General features: G+C 39.6%; 1 protein-coding gene and 2 pseudogenes across 5 annotated transcripts in view; 2 read left to right on the forward strand and 1 right to left on the reverse strand.

Annotated features, from left to right (window-relative positions):
* Nucleotides 1-17,247, forward strand: part of LOC308567311 (small ribosomal subunit protein uS2-like) — a 558,798-nt pseudogene that overhangs the window by 479,807 nt on the left and 61,744 nt on the right. The gene's annotated exons all lie outside the window — the stretch shown is intronic.
* Nucleotides 6,546-17,247, reverse strand: part of STOX1 (storkhead box 1) — a 49,957-nt gene continuing 39,255 nt past the window's right edge. For 2 of the 3 annotated variants that reach the window (XM_081158591.1, XM_081158592.1), the window contains exons 2-4: nucleotides 15,363-15,515; nucleotides 11,307-13,677; nucleotides 6,546-7,106 (exon numbers count right to left, since the gene is read on the reverse strand). In XM_081158591.1, the coding sequence (XP_081014717.1) occupies nucleotides 6,959-7,106; nucleotides 11,307-13,677; nucleotides 15,363-15,515 (2,672 nt within the window). In that variant the 3' untranslated portion in view covers nucleotides 6,546-6,958. The remainder of the gene's footprint in view (nucleotides 7,107-11,306; nucleotides 13,678-15,362; nucleotides 15,516-17,247) is intronic. The other variant, XM_081158593.1, reaches the window with a different exon arrangement.
* LOC308567220 (interferon-inducible double-stranded RNA-dependent protein kinase activator A pseudogene) lies at nucleotides 9,738-10,700 on the forward strand (annotated as a pseudogene). Its single transcript has one exon. The product of its transcript is annotated as an interferon-inducible double-stranded RNA-dependent protein kinase activator A pseudogene (transcript).

Here is a 17,247-nt window from a genome sequence, read left to right on the forward strand (position 1 = left end):
TCCCGCAAGTCTTGTTTCTGTCATGAAGTTGATCCTTGTTTATTTTTAGGTCCTTTCCACATTCCCTTTTTGAAACAGAGGAAACTAAACCCCTAGATGGGGATTTACTCGTCTGGTCACACAGTCAATCGGTGGCGGTCATGACTAGAGAACTGATCCGAATCCGAGATCAGTGCCTTTTCTGCCGCACCGACCTGAAAGCTTTGAGTTTCTTCGCAAAGCGTTTTGGGGAAGATTGCTCCCATGAAACATAAAATACCTAATAATCAGGGGAAATGTGGAGAGAAAACAAGCCTAAATGTCTTTGACACATTATGTGTTTGCAGTGAATAAAAGGATTTATTTTACTAATGGGGATTAACTGACCCTGAATTACATACAACCTTATGTAATTGGAAACCTTTTGGCAACACAGAGGGTTAATTCCTTAGCAGATACCTTTTCTTACATCACTCGCCGAGCTGGTTGGCTTTCTTTTCAGAATCTCTTCAAACACCAGCTAGCGGCTCTTAAGAACAAGAGACCAACTGAGATGTAGGTACAGGAGCACTTCACAGACCACTGGACAATGTCTAGCACACCAGCCTTGTAACCTGAGCATCAAACTTCTTAGAAAAATTGCAACATAACATGGAGTTTAGGGATTGGTTCTGAGTGGCTGAAACCACAAATGTTAAATCTGATTGCCACAGGCCTTCTGCGAAACTATGAATGGGCCTGAAGTAAAGGGCTATACCTTATGGGTTCAATACTGTGAACAAAAAGGAGTGTTCAGCTAATGATTGTGGGAAAATGCACCTCTCCCTAGATTGAGAATAGCCATGCATCTCTAAATCTGTGTTGTTCTAAATCCTTTTGTCCCATCCCTCACCCCCACCCCCAATTCTACGACGGTGAAGTTCACAGCCCTACAACAGGGTATAATGTGCATAGGAACATGGAGTGGATGTGGCTAAGAATGTCATACATACAAAATTGGGATAAAAGGAACAGACGTTAATATGTTGTGAAGAGCAAACACAGATGAAGTAAAAATTTTAGCTCCAATTTTTGTCATTCATTTTTATGTCAGAAGTCATACAGCAGACCTATTCTCCCTATGCAAGAGACTATATTAGCGTTTTTCAGAATGACCTCCTGTGATTTAGGACACTACAAACCCTGCCTTTCTAAGCCCCAAATTCGTCAAATCAAATCTCTGGCTGCTGTCAGGTGGAAAGGGCAAATGTGTGCAAATTAAACCAAGTCATAAGTAATTTGACCAAGCTGTGGCTTAGCTGGGGGGAAAAACTGGGTACTAGTACAAATGTGTTCTCAATGGTTATCAACTAGAAAACTTGGGATGAGGGAATGGAGAATTTTTCCCCCCTCTATAAATCTCAAGATACTTGTATTTGATGAAATTGGGGGAGGGGTGGCAGCACAATGAAGGGGTAGCATGATTAAAATGCACAATTCAAAATAGAATCTCATTATAACATCTTTATTTTCCAAGTATCTTACCAGTCATTGATACTTCTTTAAAGGAGTTGAGGGGCCTCATCTATTGCTGTGTTTCAAGGTTCTACAAAGATTTCCCTTGCCTTTGGCTTCAGCTCATTAAACTTTATGACTTTAAGATATAAACAAGATGACTATAAATGTTCCTCCCTCTGGTCATTCTCAAACTTACGGGGCTTTTACTCCATATTTAGAAAACAAGGTAAAAAGCCATCATTTTGCATCTGCATGCCAATTTTATGCAAGAGGAATTGAACTATCTTTTTGGGTTTTTTTTTAATATGTCTTTATTGATTTCAGAGAGAGGAAGGGAAAGGGAGAGAGAGAAACATCAATGATGAGAGTCATTGCTTGGCTGCCTCCTGCACAGCCCCTGACTGGGAATCTAACTGCAACCTCCTGGATCATAGGTCGATGCTCAACCACTGAGCCACACCAGCTGGGCTGAACTATCAATTTAAAATGTTATGACACTGAAAATAGTTTAAGGTGAAATTATAAATTAATCAAGAGACACTGGAGTCAGAGAATGTTCAGAGTACTAAGAAGTAAGGAGAAAATGAAAGAGGGAACAGGAGGGATGTTTCCATTGCTAGCCACATAACCTTGGCCAACCCAGCTCTAAAACCTGTTCTTTGTTAGTAATGTGAGGACAAAAATGCCTTCCCTGATGATAGCACAAGGAATTTGGAAGGACAAGATAATATAACAGTACTACGTAGATGATGCTTACATCTATACTTTTAGCTCGAGGTTTTGACAGGTTTTGAAAGCATTGGAACTTTTCAGCCGTAACTACCATCTTCCAGTAATTCGCCAAAATGACTAGCACAAAGAGAAAGAGGAGAGACACCCGCTATAGGGTCTCTAAATTTTTTAGAAAATGTGGGGTTGTTCCTTTGACCACATACATGTGAATCTACAAGAAAGGTGATATTGTGGACCTCAAGGGAATGGGCACTGTTCAAAAAGGAATGCCCCACAAATGTTACCATGGCAAGACTGGAAGAGTCTACAATGTCACCCAGGATGTGGTGGGCATTGTTGTGAATAAACAAGTTAAGGGCAAGTTAAGACAATAATGTGTATGAGCCAAGACAGCTTCCTGAAACGTGTGAAAGAAAATGATTAGAAAAAGAAGGAAGCCAAAGAGAAAGGTACATGGGTTCACCTGAAGCTTCAGCTTGCTCCACATAGAGAAGCACACTTCATGAGAACCAGTGGAAAGGAACCTGAGCTTCCCTATGAATGCATGGCATGATAAGTGTTTAAAAAAACCAAAACCAAAAAAATATTAATATTTTTTTTAAAAAAGCATTGGAGACAGCTTTGAACATATTTAGCACACGGATATTTATGTATGTATCTAGCTCCTAATTCAAACTAGTTGGAAAGACTTTTAATATTTGTTTAACCTGCCAGGCCAGTGTGGCTCAGTGGTTGAGTGTCAACACAGGCACCAGACCAGTCACTGGTTCCATTCCGGGTCTGGGCACATGCAGTGGGGGGAGGGGGGGTGGGCTTGATCCCCAATAGGGGGGGTGCAGGAGACAGCATATTGGTGTTTCTCTCTCCCTCTCTTTGTAAAAATCAATTTTTAAAAAGTTTAAAAATTCAACAAATTTTTAAAAATTTTGTTTAACCTCTGGAGAGAGGTCTCACTGTTTCTTTAGTCAATTACTTTACACACATTTTGAATCAAGCGGTGGAAGGGAGTAGTCACATCATTTACCCCAGAAGAGGGCACCATTCTCAAAAAATGAAAACTGCTGATAAAAAGGGAACACACTTCAAAGGTTTCAAATGGGAGGATTTGCAGAGGCCAGCAGAGTGGTCATTAGTTTCTTTTTGATAACCTCATTATTGTTTCATGACTCTCATGTCTCTCTTCCTCACTCCCTAGACACTAGTCTGTCTTTCCCATTCCCCAAAAGCCTTCTCAGGATGGGTTCTCAAAAAGTAGTGGTTCCCAATCTTTTCACTACTACAGCTTTTCCCATTGTTTTTATCTCATGGATCTGACATTTTGAAAAATTTTTGTCTGCTAAATTTCATTTAGTAATAATTGATTCATAATCATTCTTCTAATTTTATAAATAAAATACAAATGCAATTTTACAATGTCACACCAGTATGTGATGGTGTTGCTTTACTGAGCTGGTATCACTGGCAAGTTTAACATTTTAGTTAGCAAGGAATTAGTCAACAGAAATGTACAATTTCTATTAGGATTTTTGAAATGTTGAAAATAGCTTACACTACAAATTGGTAATTACAAAATAGTCATGGGGAATGCACAGCATAGGGAATATAGTCAATAATATTGTAATAACTGTGTGCCAGGTGACTACTGGAAATATCAGAGGGAACACTTTGTAAAGTATATGGTTGTCTACCACTATGCTGTACTCCTGAAACTAGTTCAAATAATATTGAATGTAAACTGTAATTGAAAAATAAATTTAAAAAGAAAATAGCGCCCTGGCCAGGTGACTCAGCTGGTTGGAGCATCATTCTGTACACCAAAAGGTGGCAGGTTCGATTCCTGATCAGGGCACATACCTAGGTTGTGGTTCTATCCCCAGCTGGGGTGCATATGGGTGGCAACTGATCAATGTTTCTCTCTCACACTGATGTTTCTCTCTCCTCTCTCTCCCTCCCTCCCTTCCTCCCTCCTCCTACCTTCTTCTCTCTAAAAATCAATAATAAAAAACATTGTTTTAAAAAGAAGAAAATAGCTTACCAGGAGCCAGCTACTCTCTGAGGATTCCTAGGGGTCTGAGTTCCCACATTGAGGGCAAACAGGATCTCACATTATATGAACGTCTTATTGTGTGAATACACAATAAGCCTCTGGTTAATATAACAAGCCCCTGCTTTGAATATTTTATTCCTATTAATAGCATAAAATATTAACTGAAAGCTTGTTAGCCAAAAGCATACCATCCCCAGGCATATTTATATTTTGATTGATAATACTTTCATAATCTTTACCTAAACTGAGTCTTTAATTGGAGGGGTTCTAGTCAACCTGGCAAAAACAGAGGACCTGTATAGTAGGCCATGTATTTACCTATCAGAAAGTTTTGTGAATATATAGAATTATACACACACAGATTTATAACAATATTAGGTGACTGCTGAATTGGGCACTTTCAATAGATTATCTTCAAATCTTACAACAATCTGTAACATAGGTAACATCTTCCTTTTACAGATGAGAAAACTGAATCAGAGAAGTTTGGTAACTTTCTCCATCACACAGCTACCAAGTATTGGAATTGAGATTCAAACTTGTCTTTCTCCTAAGCTCAGGTTGTCATGCAGCCTCAGGAAACCAGTTTTCTCATTAGAGAACAGACTGCAATGGGGAAGAAAAATCAAGAACTAAAATTTCCACATACAAAAATATTGGGGGGAAATGCAAGTCACCTATTATAGAGAATAATCTCCCAAAGAACAATTTAATAACACATATACCCATCTTAATATCTGTAGTAATATGTTGTGTTTAATAGAAGGGAAGTTTACTGGTTTCATAATAGGCTCCATTTAATACATTTAGAGTGTCATAATGCATCTAGTGGAAAATTAGATGGCTTTCATTGATCCCTAAATGTGGTTAGAGCCACAAGACTTTGGATTCCTCACTCCACAAAACTTGTCCAGGTCCAAAATCAAAGATAGAAAAGAGTTGTTGGAAAAAAAAAAAAAAAAAGAGTTGTTGGGGCTCCTTTTTCCAAGGATTGGCAGGGACAGGTGCAGAAATGGAAAACTGAAAGCACTACTCAGGAATCTTACATGAGTTCAGTATTTCGCAAGATCCTCATGGATTCGTTTTTTCTTTTTTGATTTGAGATATATTTAACATATAACCCTCACTGAAGTGCAAAACCTTACCATTGAAAGGAATCTTCAGAATCATCTAGTTCAACCATCCTGTTAAATGAAGTACTGGAAATACCTCTGCAATGTATCAGTCAAGGGATCACCAAGTCTCTACAAGAATGCCCTAAATAATGGGAAATTCATTCATTTACAAAGCTGCCTATTTCATCTATCGTTTTGACTAATGGGACGTTCTTCATACTGAGCTGAATCTTTCTCCTAACTCCCATTTACTGATGCTAATTCCAAGCTATATGACCCCCCTAAAACAATGCCTCCTCCACAAGGTTTTTCTACCCAGATTACTCTTCTTGGTACTTTGTCCAGGGTTTCGAATATCCTTGTGACCACAGCTAATCTTCTTGGATAGATTGGTCAGGGCCACTGAAAACCAATAATCAGGGCTGAGTGGTCCGACCACTGCAAAACAGAGCAGGGTATCTGACTTCCCCTCCTCTCCACTGGACCTGGAGACAGCTCTCCACAGTGCTGAGCTTCACCTTGCCTCCACCAGTCCCAGGCCAGTGAGAGTTAAGAAACACTCTCCAATTACTCAATTATCCTTGAGATCTAAGGCCTTGAAAATCTTTAGAAACCTCTCAAAAGAAACATCCTCAACCACAAATCAGCATTAGCATCTACATAAAACCTGCCTCGACTGCTCCATGTTCCCCCGATACAAGAGAACCGACCATCCCACTGGCTGGTCTGAAAAGGCCTTCCAGAAAAAAATTCTGGCAAAGCTACGCAGGTCTTAGCATGAGTGGGAATGGATAAAATGGCTTCTCTTCTCTAAATCTCTAATTCAGAACCTCCCTTTTACTCACAAGTCATTTGCAACCATTCTGCTGCTTCCATCTCCATGCCATCTGAGAACATCCTGACTTCTCACTGCCGTGCTATAAGGAGAGCCTCAAATGAGGAGAGGAACTAGAGACATAGTAGAGCCAGATGCTTATTGCCACAGGTATTTTGGACATTGCCAGTGATCCACAACATGGAGCTATTCATGTTCAAGCTGGTCACAGAAAAGATCCTTGGCAGTAATAATAGGATGGAAGGAATTCTTGTTGCAAAGCACCCAACACATTTATGTAAATTCTTTCTGAACACAGAAGATTTTAGTTGTAAGGAAAGTATTTTTGCAACCCCAAAACACTGTATTCAGGATTTTTTTGTACTGAAATCTGGTGAGATCCACTTAACATAACAACTCGGTATTAGTGTGGCGAGACATTCACACTGGGCAGTATGGCAGCATCCTGTGCATTTGAGAAACTAATGAAAATTCAAAGCAATTACATTTCATTGGAAGAAGACAAAGGAGTCCACAGGTGTGGTTTTTTCCATAACAAACAAACTATGTATTCCCAATGAATTTACAGTAAAATAAGCTTTAAAAATTCTTTAAAAGGTCAAAAAAGGGGGGGGGGGGACAGTAATTAGAACAATGTAATGAGATTAATAACATACACACTTGGCTTTAGAGAATTCTTATACACTCAGTTGATTAAAACACTCTATATGATGCTGTACATTTTTACAAAAAGTTTTCCAAAAAAAATAAGAATTAAACATTTATGACTGGAGTTAGTTGTAGCAGGGAATTGGTTGTGAGTGCTTGACTGCTCTTTGCGCCTTCAAAGTTCTGCAGAAAATTCTGTCTTCTTTTTAGACCATCCAGAATGACTGAGTTATTAGATGCCAGACTCTGTGTCCTAAAAACATTAAAAATATAATTATTATCTTCAAAAGGGACTGAATTTCTAATCAAGGCATTATACTGTCATTTGTTTCTTTGCAGCAGTATAGCATTTACCAACACTAAGTTGCACTTAATCTAAAGTACTTTTTACATTTTAAATGTTTCACAATAGTACCTCAATTATTTGACAGCTGCTTTCCAAGAAGTTCATATTTTCTGCACATCACCTGTTCTCAGACCCAGTATCAAGTACAGACAGAAATAAGTTCCTGAAGAACTCTTCTATACAACTGAAGTAACCAATATAATCTTATGTAACTTATTTTTTGAGAAGTCATATGGAAGGGGAGAGCTAACTACAATAGTTTCCAATACTGACAATGTTCCCTTCCATGGAGATGCAAGCTGTTAGTCCCTTATCCAACACAGTTGCCTTGCTTCAACCACATTACTGTTTGGGCATTTTGCTTTTGACACTCCCTTTTTTCCACCTTGCCTCCTCTTCATCATGTCCATTACATTAAGATATGTCTCAAAATATCCTCCAATAAGTCTCCCATACAGCTCATCACTCTTAATTCCATATCTCTTTGGCAGTTATGAAGAGCTTATGCTTTGTTCTTGAATTCAATTTGTCTGTTTATTGTTTGTTGGTCTCCTCAACTAAATTAAATTGTAAGCTTCCTACAGGTAGCAATGATATTTTGTTTATCTCTGTCCCCTGGATCCTTATAAAAATATGGCTCATGATGTTCAAATGCTACCTTCCCTCCCTTTTTCTCTATATGTCTTTAAGGAGTATAGTTATAAGTTGTTGTTTTAAATCATAAGCAATTTTTTTTAAATATATATCTTTATTGATTTCAGAGAGAGGAAAGGAGAGGGAGAGAGAGAGAAACATCAATGATGAGTCATTGATTGGCTGCCTCCTGCAACTGGGGATCGAGCCCGCAACCCAGGCATGTGCCCTGACTGGGAATCAAACCTTGATCCTAGGTTGATGCTCAACTGCTGAGTCATGCTTGGCCGGGCTCATAAGCAATTTTTAAGAAATTTCTCAAAATTTCACAAGTTTAAATTCTCAATTACAAGTCAAGGAGTAATTTCCCTTATCTGTTTTGGGTTTGTTTTTGTTTAGCTTTTGCCAGAGAGATAGACAGGGAACCCATGGCTTGTTCATTAACACCACCATTGTCTACTTTGGAGACAACATGTTTTGATAATTTAAAGACTTAATATGAATGAAACTAGTGTTTCAAGCAGAAAATATCTGTTCCACAATAAAGAAGTAAAGATGCTTTAAAAATGCAGATTTCCAGATATTTAGCCTAAGTTATAAATAATCAGAAATGTCTGCAAATATTTATATGTAAGAACATTCACTTCAGATTTATTATAGCAAAACAATGAGGCTCTAAATGTCAAAGGAAGGAAAATAATGGAGCCCACATAATGGAATACTAACCAGCCATTAAAAAGAATGAGTTGGGTCTATATGTATTGATTGCAGAATAGCCATGATAAGTTAGATGAAAAAAGCAAGCCACAGCTCCATATGATTTGTTGTTTAAAAATAATTATATTTATGCCCTAGCCAGTTTGGCTCATGGTTAGAGTGTCGGCCCTCAGACTGAAGGGTCACAGGTTCAGTTCTGGTCAAGGGCATGCACCTTGGTTGCAGGCTCAATCTCTGGCCCCAGTCGGGGCAAGTGCAGGAAGCAACCAATCGATCTCTCTCACATCCATGTTTCTTTCTTTCTGTCTCTCATCAGTGGTAAAAATATCCTTGGCTGAAAATTAACAACAAAAAAATTATATTTACAAATGCATAGGAAAAAGTCTAAAAGAATATAGTAAACTGTTAAAAATAGTTAGGTCACCTCTATGGAATGGGAATAGAAAAAGTTGAGGAATGGAGACTTCCAGTTTTACTTTTACATTTGTTTTACTTTCCTCTTTCAAAAAGAGGTACACGATAATTTTATATAATGAAAAAACTAATAAAGATATATGACAAGTTTCAATATGACATTTTAGAAAACTAATAAATAACATGGGAGGAATGCTCACAATATACTATTAATTGAACAAAGCAACATGCAAAATAGTAACTACAATATGAGTCCAACAGACAAAATATATAGATCAATATATTCAAACTGAAGTATTATAAATATGCTAAATATAAAAGGACTTTTAAAAGTATTTAGATGACAGGGTGATTATAGGTATTTTTTTAAATACTTTTTGGTACTTCTTAAATATTCTATTTTGACCACATTACTCTTATAATCTAAACAGTGTTATTCAAACAAATTGGTCTGAAAAGTATTAGTGGAAAGTCGCCACATCTCTTTCTCAACCTGTGTAGAAAGAATCAGGAATATAAGTGAAAACGTCCAACCCTCTGTTTCAAGTAGTGATTGGTTTATAGCAGTTCCTTCCTATTTTTAGAAATAACTCAAGATTTAGTAGTAGTGGCACAAATTTTGGCTCACATTAAAAATGAACTATGCCCCCACCACCACCCCCTTCGCTAGAGGGATGCAGGAAGGGAGCAGAGCAGGGAGGGGTCCGGAGGGGAGTGGGGAGTCCCGCGGCTGGCACTGAGCACCCCTCCGACCTGTAGACCCTGGGCCCGAGGATGTGGCTCCTTACTGCTCTTCCTCCTGCCATGGAGCCCTCCCTTCTCACCATGTCCCGGAGCTGGCATAGTAGGGCAGCCCCTCGGCTGGAGCGCGAGGAGAGTGAGACCTTCAGTTTGAGGAAGATGATCAGAGCTAAACCAGGGAAAACACTGATTCGGGTATTTCACGAGTAGGGCATGAAGACCAAGAACATCTCGGTTTATGAATGTGAAAGATCTGATGTGCAAATACACGTGCCCACTTTCACCTTCACAGTAACTGTTGGTGACATAAACTGCACAAGCGAGGGTACAAATAAGAAGCGGACAGAACATGGAGCTGCAGAGGCTGCCATAAACATCTGGGAAGCCCATGCAAGTATTTGCTGTGCAGCTCCTGACCTCTTAAAGCCTGACCCTTCCAAGCAACCACCGAGAACCAGCTTAAGCCCACTGGTTCATTACAGGAACTGGCTATTCATCACGGCTGGAGACTTCCTGAATATACCCTTTCCCAGGAGGGAGGACCTGCTCATAAGAGAATATACCACAATCTGCAGGCTAGAGTCATTTATGGAAACTGGAAAGGGAGCATCTAAAAAACAAGCCAAGAGAAATGTTGCTGAGAAATTTCTTGCCAAATTCAGTAATATTTCTCCAGAGAACCACATTCTTTAACAAATGTAGTAGGACATTCTTTAGGATGTACTTGGCTTTCCTTGAGGAATTCTCCTGGTAAAAAGATCAACCTATTGAAAAGAAGCCTCCTCAGTGTTCCAAAGACAGATTACATCCAACTGCTTAGTGAAATTGCCAAGGAACAGAGCTTTAATATAACATATTTGGATATAGAAGAACTGAGGGCCAACAGACAGTATCAGTGTCTTGATGAACTGTCCACCAGTCCCATCACAGATGGGATCTCCTCAGGCAATGCAGAGTGATGCCACTCACAATGCTTTGATAACAGAAAGAATGTAAACTTGGAGCAAGTCAGAAAACCCTTCAGCAGCACATAAAAAGATCCTCTTTCACCCAGCTGGAGTGGCTCAATTGGTTGGAGGGTCCTCCCGTGCACAGAAAGGTTACTGGTTCTATTCTGGTCAGGGCATGTACCTGGGTTTCAGGTTTGATCTCTGGTTGGGTCAGGGCAAGTATGGAAGGCAACCAATCAATGTTTCTCTCTCTCTCTCTCTCCTCTCTCTCACTTCCTTCCTCTCTCTAAGCATGTCCTCAGGTGAGGACTTAAAAAAAAAAAGTTCCTCTTTCACCCTTTCCAAGTAAAACATTTATTGTAATGTTTGAGTTTGTGTGTTTCTAAATTTCTTTCATAGATTCCATCAACACTCCAGATTTAATTATCTCCTAGCTGTTATTAAAATTTTTAATTGCTTCCAAAAAATGAACTATATTTTATTATATAAGAGATTTCATTGTAACTTTATATAATTTTTTCAGTAAAATAAAGGCTGGCAAAATCGTATCATTATAAAGTTTACTCAGGAGTCTCCCACTAGGTAACTCAATATGCCCTGAATTTTAATAATTCCTGTGGGATACTTGCTAATCACTTTTATATACACTTACCGTGGAGAATCTATTCCACTATCTCCTGCCATACTATGATTTTCTGTTCCTTCCAAGTGACTGTGTTCATGTTGGATATCCTGAGCCATCGCTGGCATGTGTGAAGTGTTGAAAAGTTCTAACTTCTGTGTGAACTGTTTTCTCATTTCCTGATTCTGAGCACTCTGAGTCCAGCTAGCTGGTTTCTTTCCTGTGTCACCAACAGAGTCTTGCGGGGCTTCAGCCTCAGAGTTGGCTTTCCTTGAGCTGTAGTAATCAAATATACTTTCCTCAGCAGATGCTGAGGCCTGTACACATTTAGCAACACTGGGTTCCTCTTCATAGTTAAAACCAGACTGGGTCCCTGAATTGAGGTCACAGCTTTCAGCAGAGAGATTAGGTTTTTGGCTTTCACCTGGGTTAGTGAGCAACACAGAGGGTTTGTAACATTCATTTCCTTTAAGCAGCTGAGGCTCAAACCTCTGAATTTTGCTGTTGTACTCAGTCAGAGATGATGCAGTTACCTTTTGTTTTCCTAAATGATTCCAGGTGCTTCCCCCAGTAAAGGAATACTGAGTGTGGCCAGGCAGCATTTGACACAAATCATCAATCTCAGAAAAGTCATCCTCATCCAGATACAATGAACTGCAGGTACCGTCGTCACCTTCTGCTTTATTTTGATACAAGGCTTGGTCATCGTCAGAAAGCACTTCATTTTCTAGGCTCACAGTCTCTGCTTCCTGCAAAAATGCCTTTCTCATTCGTGTTTCCTCTGAGTCTCTGTCTTGTCGCTCAGGTTGTCTCAAATGGTTCACACCAAGTGGATAATCTGAAAGACCAAGATTTTGGAACTGGTGTGTTGTTTTATCAACTAATCTACAAGCAGAGGATGTTTGTTCTAAAGAGGAGGGACCTGGTGATGGAAGGACACTCTGTGTTTCTTTTGCCTCCCCTAATGTGTCAAAGTGAGAATAACTTTTTCTCAAGACTTCAGGGATTACCTTGTTTTCTCTACCATGCACATCGTGTGTCAGCATGCTTTCCCTAAAGGAACAGTATTGACTAGCATTCTGCGAAACACTGCATTGAGAGTAATTTAAGAGGTGATCTCCAAAGTCATCACTGATAAGTTTGACAGTAGAGTTATTCATACAAATGGATTCTGCCCTCAGTTTATCATTACACTGTTCAGCATATGGCTGTTGGGCCTTCCTCTCAAAGATTCGTGAGGAATCTAAAGATCTTGACCTTTGGAAAGGCTTTCCCTTTGGTCTAATCTGGCTGGGTTTCAGATCACTGGTCTTCTGGATGTTGTGCCCTTTGGTTACCAGGCTCCTTCGGTGAGACAAACCCTGGAAGGGATTACTGATTCTCTTTTTGTAAATCAAATGGGAACCTAACTCTGATGGGTTCTCACCAAGTGGTTTCTGAACTACTGCTTCATTTGGGCTTTTAATTCTGGGGGTGGGCTGTGCAGCAGGGAGTTTGAGGTGTTTCTCCAGTCTAATGCTTCCTGGCTGAGGCTCACTTCCCTGACTCCTGGCTTTGTGTCTATCCCTATGAGAACGGCCTCGCCTTCGAGGCTTTGCAGACTGGCCCTGTCTTTTCTTAACTCCCTCTCTTAAAGGATATTTATGCCGGGCTGTCAGCATATCAGTGGAAGTGCCCTGGCTATTATATTTTTTCTGTTCTTCGTATTTTTGCATTAGGACAGTATGTTTGATTAAGTTGTCAACAGTCAGAATGGGATTAATTCGTTTGATTATCTCATGTTCAATGTCTCGAGGGATATTATCCAAGTTATCTTCATCTCGAACAGGCCATTCTTCCGGTGGGAATTGAGCAGAGAAACTGCTATGCTCTGTTCTGGACTTCTCCTTTCTGGATATACTGCGCCAGAAGAGGCTAAAGCCAAACTTCTTGCCTTTTTCTCTGTCTTTTGTGTATGGTAAAGGTTTGGTGCTCTCAGAAACATGATTCTCTTCAGACACTGAAACTGCTCGATTCTGTACCAAAGATTTGGATTCCCCAAGGCCTTTCTGGCCTTTTCTAGTCACTTCTGCAGCAGCTGGTGGTTCCTGTAGATCCTGAGTGCACACATCAGGGAAACACTGGCAAGACTGACAATGGGAAATGAGGGCAGCATTTTCTTTGGCTAACTCTGCAAACTCTGCACAGCTCTCCATGCTCACCAGATACGTGATGCACGTCGGTATCACATGATTTTCATCTGATCGGACTCTCTGATTTTCTTGAGGAGTTGTTGTATTTGTGATGAAGTAAGTTTGAGGAGTAACTATGAAGTAGCCTTCTCCAGTGTGATAAATCTTCCTTTCTTTAATCAGGGTTCCCAGAGTGGTGTAGAGAATATCTTGAGATGGAATTGCAATGCCTAAAACAAAAGCATTTTACACTGATAAATTCTGAATAAGAAACATTTTAATGAGTGAATCAGTAACACAGAAATAACCACACATTTGCTTGATGAACCTAGAGCTAATTATAACACAATTAATATATGTAATTAAAATGCCAAAGAAGTATTAACAGTAATCATAACTTAACTGAATAATAGAAATATAATTTGGTCCACACAAAGACATATGGCTAGGCTAATAGTTAAGTAGAGGAAAATAATCTGAGTTCATTCAAATACAAACATGAAGCAATACAACCCCATTAGAAATTTAAATTTTCCCTAAGGAAAGTATTCTTAAGAGCAAACATGAGAGTTTTTGAAAACCAGTCTCATAGCTTAAATCTTAAGAATCTAAAGAGAAAATGAAAACCAGTTCATGCTTGGGTGAGAGCAAACTACCTAAGAAATGTCCTTTTCAAAATAGTGGGGTTGAAAATTATATTGTGAAAACAACGTTCAAAATGTATAACACTGGAAGGCTCTTCCTGAAAGTGGCCAGAGGTGACCTCTGAGAATCGTTCGCTACTCACTTAGAAAACCCCATAAAGTCATGCAGATCGAGAGGTTCAAATATTCGTGTTTACTTTAAGAACACTCGTGAAACCATCCAGGCCATCGAGGGTATGCATATCCAAAAAGCCACTAGTATCTGAAGGATGTCACTTTACAGAAGCAATGAGTGCCATTCCATCATTACAATGGTGGAGTTGGTAGGTGTGCCCAGGCCAACCAGTGGGGACTGGACACAGTCAGTTGCCCCAAAGGAGTGCTGAATTCTTGCTGCACATGCTTAAAAATGCAGGGAGTGATGCTGAACTTAAGGGTTTAGATGTAGATTCTCTGGTCATTGAGCACATCCAGGTGAACAAACTCCCAAGATGCACAGAGCTCATGGGAGGATTACCCCGTACATGAGCTCTTCCTGCCACATTGAGATGATCCTACTGAAAAAGAGCAGATTATTCCTAAACCAGAAGAGGAGGTTGCACAGAAGGAAAAGATGTCTCAGAAGAACTGACAAAACAAAAACTTATGGCCCTGGAATAAGTTCAACATAAATACTAATAAAAGTTTTTTAAAAAGTATAACACTGGAAGAAAATATACCAATGTTAACCTTGGTTTCCTTTGGGTGGCCATACTCTAAGTGGTTACTTTTCCTATGAAAAAAATGAGATCAATATATGCTGATACAGAAAGACTTCCAAAATATGCTTGTAAGTTAAAAAAAGGTGCAGAAATAATGTACAGAATGATCCAATTTATGTTATTAAAAAAAAGGATACATGTACTCAAATATATTTTTTGAAAGTATACATAAGAAAGTATAGATAATAGAAATTATCACCTCTGGGAAGTAGCAATGGAAGGATAGGAGGTGGGGGAAGAAACAAACTTTTGCTTTTTTCATTTGCATTTTTTTCTATAGTCTTATTTATTGCCATAAGCACTGTTTTTTAAAAAGTTCATTAGGACGTAAAATAAATACCCTTAACAAATTTGTTGATGCAGGCCTCTTCCTGGCAGGGCTCTAATATAAGGTTCTATAACAGAAAAAAAAAATGGATATCACCCAGCTTATTTGTGTTTAAGATGATTTATAAATAGAAACCACCAAACACATGCAATGAACTAATAGAGAAGAACTTGTTACTCTACCTGGGTAATGTTTCATCAAATGCTCCAACAATGATTCCTGTGTTACTACAACCTGAGCAGCATTCATGTCAGATATAGCACAGCAAAGAACTTCAGCCAAAGGTATAAACTGTGATTGGGCTATTGGATTCATTTGCACTGGAAAGACATCACCTAAATTGGAGATTTAAAGAAAAGGAAAGGTGATAAATTTCATGGAGTATAAAATATTTGAAATTAATGAATCAAGTATATTTATAAAGACTAAATAGCAGGTAGAACTGCTATTCTTTCATCAGTCCTTACTCAGAATCGGTTAACATGAAATGCACAAAAATAGAAACTGTAGAAGAAAAAGGTTTACATTACAGTCCCTACTTTTAAGAAGTTTGTAGTATTTGTCAGTACAAGAAAAGTTTCCATAAGAAATTCACAAAGCGCTATCAGAGTTCTGATCGAACAATGCTTATATGACAATTCACATATTTCAAAACATTTTTCATATTAACTATATTTAAAATATACAAAGCCATAAAAAAACTCAAGTAATTGTTGCAACGTCTAAAAGCAAGTAGTGACAGAAATAGGTCTTCTGACACCTAATCCATTATTTTAATCATTCCACACTTTCCTGATTGGAATGGTTAAGATTTGAACTCTCTTTGCCACATATACTACGAGGATGAAGACCATTCTCAGCAATCAGACTGCTGACATTCTAGAAAATGTCAACACCACTCTGAAGGGACGCCCAGTCACTATGGAGGGCCCCGGAGGCACCCTGCAGAGGGCCTTCGATCACATCCATGTAGACACCCGGTCTCCTTGGAAAGAAAAAGAGGCTCCGGGTCGACAAATAGGAAACTGGCTACCGTTCACACTATCGCAGTCTTGTACAGAATGTGATCAGGGGCGTTACAAGATGAGGCCTGTGTGCGCTCACTTCCGTTGCGCAGGGCTGTCTTGTGCATTGTAGGTGTTTGGTAGCGCCCTTGGCCTCTACTAGATGCCAGTAATATCTCCCACATTTGCAGCAACCAAAAAGGTCTCCATTGCCAAATGTCCGCGGGATAAAAGGCACAGGTAGAACTAGCTTAGAAATGAAGAAGATATTACTTCATCTGAGACCTTGAGGAAACAACCGAGGGTGGCAGAAGCCCAGAAATACAATGATCCATAGAAGGAAAACTGTCAGCTGGGCAAGGTTATCTGGTCTCCGTAAAGTTAGATGGGGGAGAATGGATAGGAACGGGAGGGGGAAATGGGAATGACAAGATGAAGGGTAGAAAGGGGGGTTTGAGGAGCTACTCTTGGGGTATATTAGGACATTTTTAAAAACCAGTATGAAGATTAGGAAGGAGCCCTGAGTCTCAAGGTGATTTTAGTGTGGTTTCTGGCAGATGAAGTGACAAGAAAGGATGAGAGGCAGAGAGGCCAGCAGTGCTTCTGAAAGTTGAATGTGCAGATGAGAATCATCAGGGGAGTGTGCTAATGCACAGACTCTGATTCGGAAGGTCTGAAGCGGAGCCTGTGATTCTGTATTTCTAACAATCTCCCAGGCGATGTCCCTCTGGAGCAGTAGGGGTAAGGGTGTTAATGACAGCAATGTTAAAGTAGCTAACCATTCAACAAATAAAGATGGTCTACATGGGGGAGTCAAGTGTAGCCACAAGGAAGCCAAAGAACTGAGAAAGCTTAGACATCCATATCCTGCGGGGACAGCTGCAGGGAAGGTGGTGAGGACTGGCGGGGAGGGTTGCAGCCAAAGCTGGTGAGAGGCCCATAGTACCTACTGTATCTGAACTGAGATAAAGTACTCCCTCAAGGAAACCGATGAGCAGTTTGCTGTCACACCTCACGCTGGTCTGTCCGCCTTGGAAAGTCACACACAGGACAGAGCTGCTGT

Source organism: Miniopterus schreibersii, assembly GCF_964146895.1.
Source record: "Miniopterus schreibersii genome assembly, chromosome: 14".
NCBI classification, from domain to species: Eukaryota; Metazoa; Chordata; class Mammalia; order Chiroptera; family Miniopteridae; genus Miniopterus; species Miniopterus schreibersii.